General features: G+C 28.6%; 2 protein-coding genes across 3 annotated transcripts; one reads left to right on the top strand and one right to left on the bottom strand.

Annotated features, from left to right (window-relative positions):
• Positions 1 to 1,703: 1,703 nt before the first annotated feature.
• On the top strand, positions 1,704 to 2,476 carry LOC123294697. Of its 2 annotated transcripts, none has more exons than XM_044875818.1 (2): positions 1,704 to 1,839; positions 2,116 to 2,476. In XM_044875818.1, the coding sequence occupies exon 2, from the start codon at positions 2,225 to 2,227 to the stop codon at positions 2,402 to 2,404; it is 180 nt and encodes a 59-aa protein (XP_044731753.1). In that variant the 5' UTR covers positions 1,704 to 1,839; positions 2,116 to 2,224; the 3' UTR covers positions 2,405 to 2,476. The 2 variants fall into 2 exon arrangements, with proteins under 2 accessions (XP_044731753.1, XP_044731752.1); XM_044875817.1 differs by having other exon boundaries at positions 1,711 to 1,839; positions 2,010 to 2,359.
• A 5,272-nt stretch (positions 2,477 to 7,748) lies between these two features.
• On the bottom strand, positions 7,749 to 9,546 carry LOC123296322. The gene is made up of 2 exons (XM_044877782.1): positions 9,254 to 9,546; positions 7,749 to 8,333 (listed from the first exon to the last, which is right to left on the bottom strand). The coding sequence occupies exons 1-2, from the start codon at positions 9,544 to 9,546 to the stop codon at positions 7,766 to 7,768; spliced, it is 861 nt and encodes a 286-aa protein (XP_044733717.1). The 3' UTR covers positions 7,749 to 7,765.
• Between the last annotated feature and the right edge of the window lie 854 nt (positions 9,547 to 10,400).

Raw genomic sequence — 10,400 nt, forward strand, 5'->3', positions numbered from 1 at the left:
AAAAAATTGTAAAAAAGTCACAATATTGGAAATAATTTAAAACGATTTTTTTTTTTGCTTCACCACACACGTGATCTATGACGTCAATTCGACAAGGAATAAATGGCAGGTTCAATGAACCCGAATAACTTTTTTTGCTTATTTTGAGCTTGAAAACACATGTATTCAAAATAGTGCCGTGCAATTTTGAAGCACCCTATCTATATACTATGTAAAGACAGAACACATTTTAAATAACATTTAACGCCTTCTTTTAAAAATTTTAAAAATTAAAATTGAATTGCAATGACTTTATGGCATTAAGTGATATTGTTGTAGGTTGAAATTGATGCACACAAGCTATAAAGTTAACCAATCCTTATTTGTCTATATTACTAGGTAGTAAATAATTATTACCTTTCTATAAGTAGACAGTTAATAATTTCATGTTGACCTTTTCACTTTAAGGTTGATCGGATTTTCATTTAAGATTGGTCGTAATATTATAGTCTAGGTACACTAAATATTTTTTTTTTTACAAAAATTACCAATTTTAATCTGTAAATAATTAATTATTTAAAAATCGAGTTTAGGTAACTAGATATTTCATTATTATTAAAAATAATAAATAAGTGCCTTTTCTTTTATTTTTTATCTTTATACCATGTATACAGAGTGGGCCATTTTAATCTATACACCTAAATACCTTGTTTTGTAGTTCATTAATCAAAAACAAAACCTGTAGAATTTGATAGGGGACATTATATTCTGACATCCAATTGGACCTTGTTATTTGGGTTTCTTTAATAGCCTATTTAGATCCTAAACGGTAAAGATAGAATAACACTTTAAAGTAATTGATCCTCATAAAAAAATTAACAATTTTTATTTTAAACATTTTTTTCGATTATCGTTAGCTTTGGGAGGAAATGCGACTTAAAAATATATTATTGCATGCAATCTAAAGAAAAAACGCTTAAAGTTTATCGATAATATTGTAGATCAAAGTCATAAACACTTTGTTAGTTTTTAAATGTTCTTTTATGAGAATTACCACTTTCTGATTTAAAGTGGTAACCTATCTTTTACCGTTTATAATCTAAATTGGTTATTAATGAAACCCGAAGAACTAGAAAAGAACCAATCTGATGTCGCCCATCAAACTCTGCAACTTTTGTTTAAGTTATTTTTTGATTGGTTAATTACAAAACGGATTAAAATAACCCGCCCTGTATATGAAATACTAGCAGATACTCGCCTGCTTTGCTGGGCAATTTCAACTTTAAAAACAAAGACAATCATGTTATAGCCCTCACTTTTCTTGACCTTACTTATCCTCCCTTTTGTTCACAATTTTAAGGATTTTAATTTTTTGGTACGGAACTCTAATTTTTTTGAAAGTAATATTTTGTCTATGATACTCGCTAATTATGTAACTTTCTATAGGTGAAATAATTTTAAGCAATTTCGGAAGGATGCCAAAGGGATAAAAACCGAGGGTTTCCGAGTTTTGGATTTTAGAAAAATTGCATTTGTTTATAAAAACTTGATAAACAATTATTGCTGTTACTTTTGAAATTTCGCATTCTAAATTTTGAATCAGCGGGCCTAAATATTAATTCCTTGGGTGCTGTATTTATTATATTTAAAAATCTGTGTTTCTTTAAAAATTTGAAATGTTAAATTTTATGAAATAATCATAGATGGCCTTACTGTATGAAACTAAAATAAAATTTCTAATTTCACGTATAAAGAATGACATTTAATTGATTCAAAAGAATAAACTTAAGTTACATAATCCAACAAATTATTAATTGTGTCCTTTAATTAGGGAAATAATCCTATTTTAAACTCCAATAGGTAAGCAAATTTTATTTCGATAAAATTATATTAAAAATAATTACTCTTTTAATTTGATTTAAAAAGTTTCTAACCTCACAACAATAGTCAGGCCAGAATTCATTGCACACAAATTTTTAATTAAATAACAAATAAAAATCTAAATTCGAAATTATTAATCTCAATTTCAGCTCTAAATGGATGTTGGTCGTAAATTAAAAAGTGCATATGCATTTTGGCGTTATTATCGTGTAGTGATTATTTTCCCAACATTTACAGTCACCTCAATTCTTGCAGATTATTTGCACACAAAACATTGGAAAGCTGAACAATTACAAAAAAAGAAACAATTACAATCATCATTAATTGATTCTGAAGAATTACACGATTAAATTATTTTTAAAAAATGGCTGCTGTATTTGGTTTAACACCCAGATTTTTTAAATTTGCAACATTACCATTATTGGGCTTCGCAATTGGATGGTTTTTGGATGCTAAAGAAACTGAACGGATGGTCATGTTCCGGGATAAAAGCAAGCTATATGGTGGTAATGTTAAAGAAGGTCAGCAACCAACATGGCCATAACTTAAGTAATTTAATTTATTTCTAGTTAAAAAATTTATAGAACATGAATTCGAAGTTAATTTTTTAATAAAATTGTTTTCGTTTAAACTAAAATAAAAAATAAATTGACCCTTGATTTTTTATAATTTTTACCTTGAAGGAACGAAGACGTTTCTGAAAGTTTTGCGTGAATAACACAATTTCCAAGTCTTCTTGAGAAGAGAAATCTACGACTTTGTAAGTTTTAATAAGGGAAAAATTTACCTTAGTTGGGGAAATAAGGCGTTTGAGCTCAGAATTTAAAATTACCGAGGGTGTAGTAAAAATTAATTTGGTCATAATGTGTGGTCCTTAAATATACCCTCGTTAGCAAGTTCGTAATAACCAATCGTGCTGAAAAATCATGAAAATAGAAAATAAAACTATTGAATATTATATTTTGATTCTAACCATTTTTTTCCCTTAAACGATCTTTTCTAAACCGTGCTGTTTTATACAGAGTGGGCATTTTTATCTATACATCTAAATATCTCGTTTTGTAGTTGACCAATCGATAATTTTAAAAAAACTCGATAATTGCCAAATTTGTTGATAACAAAATGTTAGCCTAAAAAATGATCCTTTTTAGAAAACACCTGCTTCTCGAAAACGGACAGGTTTAGGTGAGAAAAGTAACAAGACAAAACTTGTTTTGAAATGTCCAAAATATAAAATCCCAATTGTTTTAATAATCGTTAATTTTGTCAATATCAAATTTTCATCAAAATAACGAAATTTGTTTTTGAACACTTGTAAAAACGGCGAGTTTTTGGAAAAAAATGTCACAGTACAAAAAAATGCTTAAAATAATTTCAAAATATAACATTCAATAGTTTTTTTTTCTATTTTCATGATTTCATTAGTTTCAAATTCTACATCTGTTGTTTTCGACACGCCCTAAAATAATTTCCCAAGTCCCTAGAATAAACAGTCTATTGCTTCTATATTTAAGAAAAACTAAATTTTTACTAAAAACTAAAACAGAAAAACGCATTAATTTTCATTTGAAAAATATATATATTTATTATATTTTAAAATAACAAAGGTAAAAAAGCCTCTAGCAAACAGAAAACGAATTAGCCACGTAGAATAATTGTCATTTTTACTGTGACTGACGCAGGCAAATCGGAACGTTTATCAGAAGCTTATTTTCTAGTCAACAAGTAAAAATTGGTGAAATATAGAGATAATGGTTTTAAAAATACGTGCCATAGCTCGTTGAATTCGGAATGATGTCTTCAAAAATTGCAAAAGTTATAAACAATTAAAGATGAAAAAAAAAGTTATTTAGTTTTTCGCCAATATTTCATAAACTATTAATATTTATAAAATTTATGAAAAAGATTCTTAAAGGGAAGGTAATTTCCAATAAAAAAACTCCTACTCTCGGAAGTCTGTCATTAGATCTTTTTGCGTCATTTTTAGATTGTTGTAATATCGTCATAAATGAGTACGTCACACTAAATAATTTTTTTAAGTTATTAAATATTAATTTAAAATTTTGAAAAAATTATGATGTATTCTATAAACACTTAAAAAAAATTATTATCGTTGGGAAATCTTATATATACTCCAGCAAGTTTTTTCCTGTCCTACCCTTATTCCTTTATCAAATTCCATAATTCAACTCCTCATTTTTCATTTTACCGCTTAGGAAAAAACACAATAAATAATTTGAACGAAATAATATTATAAATTTAAATAAGTTTATAAGGCAAACATGTTAGTTTTTACAGATGCTCTCCTAATACTTTAGACATATTATTACTATTTTTAATTCATGTTCTCATAATATTAATTTAAGAACTTTTGATTTTTTTTCACCACTTTTCTACGAAATTTGTTTGTTGTTTTTAGCCAACGGGTACAGATTTACACGTTTAGCTGGAATTCCGCACGGATCGAGCTAGTTATTATCTCTAATTTCGCCAATTTGAACTTGTTGACTAGACTATTAATATAGAACAATTTATCACACAGAATAGAAAACTTTAAAAATATGTTGTCTGAAAATCCTGTGAACTTTTCAAAGAATTCACAGCAGGTAATTTAAATTTTGCATTAATATTTTCTTTATCATTCATAATCCGTAATAATTCAAAAGCTTGTTTCTTCGATTCGTTCGTCCAAGAAAACGGTCTTGTTGGTAATATTTTTCGATCATCAGTAATATCACTATTCGCTTTTCGTAATTTATAATCAACAATTTCATTTTTCATATTTTCACTAACTAAATTCTCCATAGAATTTCTCGATTCTTGTATAATATTCATATTTTGTACTTGTAAGGCCTTTAATTTTTTATCCAATAATTCCATTGATTTTTTATCATCAATAATTCGTTTTTTTGATGTTCGACGCTCGGATTGTGATCGACGAAATGCTTTCGGTTTTTTAAATGTTTCCACATCGATTTTTTTCGATGTTGGAATAATAGTAGTATCACATGATCCAATCGGTAACGTTGAATCTAAATCTTCATACGGAATTTTCGCTTGTTTTAAATAACATTCAGCTTTTGTTAAATTTTCTTCAGCTAATTTTTCTTTCTCTGCTATTTTTCGTGCATTCTCCATTAACTGTCGTTCTTTTTCCGCCAATGATTTTTCTTTTTCCTCCAATATTTTTAATTTTTTCTCATATTCACTTTCAATGAAACTTTTTTTATAAATTGAAATCGACGATTTAAATATCCCTGGGGAATTTGTTAAAAAAATTGGATGTATCAGTATTGATTCAATAGTTGAGGTACTTTCATTCAAGAATAAACAAAATCGATAAAAATCCATTGATATCACTCGTAAATGTTCGTATTGATTCGAATTTCGAAATGGTTTGAGTGTAAGTAATTCGTACAGTAATTCAGATAATTCAATTAAAATTGTTTTATTTGAATTATTACAATTCAAATCGAATAAATCAATTTTCAGGTTCGTATTTGCATCAAAATAAATATTTTCTTTACTTAAATGTATTTTAATTTCATTTAATTTTAATTTTTGTGTTGTTTTAATCACATGACATATTTGATAAGTTAAATTCCATATAAATTGCTCACAAAATTGATTATTTACCTTGTAGGCATTAAATATTAATTGTTGTAAATTAATCGTTGGATAATATTCAAAAAATGTATAAAATACTTTTAATTCTGAATCTTTTTCATAATCGAATATTTTTAAAATGTTTGATGAATCATTAAATTGTGTTAATTTTTTTAAATCACTTTGTATTAATTCTTTATATTTTTTCGATGAATTTCGATATGTAAATAATTTTACTATGTATTTTGTTTGATTGCACTTATTTAGAACTTCGTATTTTATAAATGTACCATTTTTAATTATATTTAAAACATCACAGTCGGATAATTTCATTTTTGTCGTTTTATATCGTATTTCTGGTAAATATTTTGAAATATAGGAACTTTAAATTTATTTAAATAACACTTTTAAAATGTTCAACGGTTTTTTTTAAATCTTTGTTTGCGGATACCTGTTTTAGTTGTGTCCTTGTTTAGTTTGAATATGGGTGGGTGTCTTCTTTTAACACGACCATTTGGATTCCATTGTGATGTGGTTATTTAAAAAAAATTACCTGTTATTTCACGAAATAGTCATTTATAGATATGCCCATCGACTTACTAACGGGGGGAGGGCAGGTCTGGTCAACTGCCTCCGCTCCCGGAGCATGGTCTTAGGAAAGATTTTATTGTAAGTTTGAGTAGCATTCAAGGTTTTTTGGTAGCATCATAGACCCTATTCAATTTCTTTGATAGTGTAACTATACTCATCAAAGCTGATAAAATTTTAAAAACACATATCTGTATGACTCCCTGTGAAAAATCATCGATTTTGGAACATGAATAGCTTATTTGAAAAATTTGTACTTTCTATTTTTGGAATCTATTGTTTAAAAATTTTTCAAACCCCCTACCGATTTGTGCTGAGGGTTGAAAGGATGAGAAATGTTATCCTTAAATTCTATATGAAGTTTAAAAGGGTCTTCCAAATGTTTTATTTTTCTTGAAAATGAGCCATAAAATTAAAGAGTTTCCCGTACGAGCGTTTTAGATTCAAATATTCGCTTTCCAAGCAAAATTGACACTTCTGGAATAAAAATACTGTAGTAATTTTGAAAATTTCGATTTCGAAAATCGGACCCATCACAATAACTTTTTATACTGGGAAGTTAAAAAATACAGCTGTATCTCTGCGAAGATTTGATATTTAAAAATTTGAAAAACTCCCGACAAATTTTTCGGGTACGGAGCCCCAAACTCGCACTTGAAATATTTGCTAAGAACACTCTCCATTAAATTATCTTTCGAACGAAACAAAAAAATCCTAATCTGTTCATCCGTCTAGGCGCTGTGATGCCACAGATAGACACACATAGTGGTCAAACTTATAATACTCCTTTTTTTGGTTCGCGGGTTCAAAATCATCGAATTTAGAACCTTAACATAGCTCATTTGAAAACTTTCTGGTTTTGGAATTTATTGCTCAAAGATTTGTTCACCTCTTCCGTAAATTTTATATTAATACTCTTGATGAGTTTACAATAATTTTAGATTATTATACTTGCATGCCTCTTAAAACATCTGATAAATCTAATTTAAAAAAATGATTTATGATTACATAAAAATAAATACCATCCCTTTTTTTTTCTCTTTGCCTTAAAGACTTAATCATTCTCTTTCCAAAAAAAAGGCCACATAAATAAAACAAATATTTTGACAAAAAAATAAAATTTTATTAAAATTAAAGTAAAATTAAAATCAATAGCTTCTTTCCTTTTATGCTAAATCTTTATTAAAATTACCAGATTATGAAAATCAGAACATTTCTATAATCGTACCCAACTCATTTTAAAGATACCTTTAAAATAAAATTTTTATACCTGGAACAAAATTTACTAAAATACGAGTTCATTCTGTGTCTCAACGAATGAAGCTAATATCATTTTTTGGGGTTACAAATATCATTTTTTAGGAAACAAATATCACTTTTTGTAGGGTTCGATTGGCTAAGAATAGGTACACTTGAATATTGGTTGATTATTGAATAGAAAAAAAGATGTGTTGCAATTTTTTTCATCAGGTGAGAATTACGAAAGATTTTCGCATCTAAAGTTGACCAAATTGGGTACCCCTCCCTCATGCAAAGTACAATTAGAGCTTCTCAGATTAAAAATAAAAGAAAAGAAGATGAGAGATGATAAAGAGAAGAAGAGAAGATGATAAAGTTGCTGTAATATAACGCCGTTTTTTGAGAATTAGTTTATTAATATAAAAACAAAATCATATAAAAATTTCGACCACCAGCTCTCTAACAAAACAAATTAGTAAATAATTTCGGATGGCTTAATAAATGTTCCACCACTATTATTATCAATTCGTTGTGGTTCTTGTTCAACCACAGGTGTTGAGGGGGCTACTGACGAAGATGTCGAAGGTATACTGGTTGTAACAATTGTAGGTAATGACCATGTAAGAGTTGGTTCAATTCCATTACCATTTATTTCTTGTTCACCGGGTGTCTCTGGAGGAAGTGATACGGGGCTCTCATTTTTGATCTCCACAACACCAGATTGTTCTGTTATTGGACATTTTGGTAAATTAAATGGCATTTTTGTTGGTAGACAATGTTTTATTGAGAATGTAATGACTCGGGTAGGATCGTAGTATGTTTCGGTGATAATTCGGGTTGCTGTCTTGGTTTTGGTGGTTACGCCGCCACGAAGGAAATTTAAATAATCACCCCAGTAGAAGTTTGACGATGACGCTGATGGTTTTGAATTGATTGAATTGTTTTTTGCTTGTGAAATTGAGGCTATTAATGGTGGTGTTGATTCAGCTAATGATTGACGACGATTTGAAATTGCTGTTGTATTTGGTGAAGTTTGTGACCTGAAAATTAGAAAATTTGCTATAAGTCCCAGAATTGTGTGGATCTAGAAAGGAATGCATTAAGGTCTTAGCATCCCTCAAACTAAGGTACTGGAACCCGTTAAGACCAAATTTCAAAACACCATAAATTCTCTAATTATCCCCTCTTTTCTCTTCCTGTTTTTATTCTTACGGATTATTATCGCCAGTTATCGGGCGGGCCGATGGCAAATAGGGAGGCAAGTCGATTTACGGAGAATACCAATATAGAAGAAAAAAAGACAAAATTTTTTTTTAGAATTAAATTTTGTGGCTTCGCAGACACTGGAGTCCGGATCTATACTGGTGGAAATCGTTTACCTAAAAATTTATTTTTCTGCTATTTCTTTTTTCCCCTTTCATCTCATGGGGGCCCTTTTCCTAAAAAATTGCTTTTAAAATTGATTTTATTTAGTTTTTGTACCTTATATATGAAATATATCAAAGTATATTAAGTTTAATCAGCCAATTTCCATTTGTCTGTTTATCAACACAATAACTCGTAAACGAAAAAAGATATCGAGCTGAAATTTATTTATATTGTGTTGAGGTCGTAAGAAGTGATAAAGGTTACAAAAAAAGTTCAAAAGTCCATTTGATCCTGGATTTGTAGGGCCCATCTTGTAAACCATTAGAGATAGAACAAAAGTGTCAGTGTAAAAATGTTTCTTATAAAAAATTAAACTATTGTTTGAAGCGTCTAGAGAAAAAATTACACGAGTACTTTTTTTGTTTTAAATTGATCAAAAATTCAAAAATATTCTTTATTTTGGAAAAATTCTAAATTGTATACTTTGCGCGACAAAATTAGTTTTGAAATTTGATGAAACTCATTATGTAAGATAATTTTGACCCAAAAATATATAAATCAATTTTGATAAAAAAAAGTAGCATATACTTACTGATTTTGATTGTTTTGGACCGTTGTTGTAAATAAAGGTCCGTAATTTAGAAATCGAAAACGTCGACATGGCCGTAATGTTGGTTCGTACGCCACACAAGATGATGGTACCAATGTTGTAACAATTAGATTATCCACAACTAATTTTGTTACTTCTGTAACACCACTACCAAAAAATTTACCCGTACGTCGATTATTTCCAACATTTTGATTTGCAGCTTCACCCAAATCAACAATGATCCCCAGCGTTGCACTTAACAATAAAATAAAATTAAACTTAAGTATTCTTGCCATTTTTCGACAAATTGTTGTAGGGATATTTTAAAACAAGGGTTTTTATATCATTTTTGCGATAATAATAAGACCTTACCTTTCTGATAGAAAACTATTGTTTTAAATCTGAAAATCGATAAAAAAATTTTATATTGATGTTTAGAAGTTTCAATACCATTCAAAAGGGTATTAAGCGGGGGAGCCCGTGACAGTAAAACTCCACTTACATGGATTTCGAAATTTCGCATGTGAATCAATACTATTTAACGGTAGGTACAATATCGACTAAGTGTTCCAGGGTTTCACCTGGCAGAAATATTTTTAATAATTACAAGTATTTTGCACTTTCATGGAAATAAATTTGTAAGAGACCATTTTATTTCAAATTTAATCTAATTTCAGGAAAATTTGGTGTGATAGCTCTTATCGTGGCAGAAAGGACTTTTAATGTATAAATAGCCAATAAAATTTTACCCTTATCGCGGACTTACTTTCTTTTTTTTTTTTAATTCGTTCGTATTGAGTTCTACTTTCGAAATATCTCGGTGTGACAGCTCAAAACTTTTCGTTAAATAGTATTGATTCATATGCGAAATTTCGAAATCCTTATAATGGCAGTTTTACTTACACGAGCTCAAGGGCTACAAGCACCAATTAAATTTTCGAATTGATTATGATTTATTATTATTGTTATTATTAATTAATTTTTTTTAGCTCGAACTATAAGTCGTTAAAAAATTAATCGAAAAGTACAATAATTTGCTTAATCAGAAAGCTATCGGTTTGCTCATTAAAGGGCCAATACATCTAAGATGCATTACTTTGTTTTATCAGAGTCGTTAAGTTTCTTAGAATTTTTATGTTTTGTTTTTTAA

This window comes from Chrysoperla carnea, chromosome 3 (assembly GCF_905475395.1).
Source record: "Chrysoperla carnea chromosome 3, inChrCarn1.1, whole genome shotgun sequence".
Classification (NCBI taxonomy): Eukaryota; Metazoa; Arthropoda; class Insecta; order Neuroptera; family Chrysopidae; genus Chrysoperla; species Chrysoperla carnea.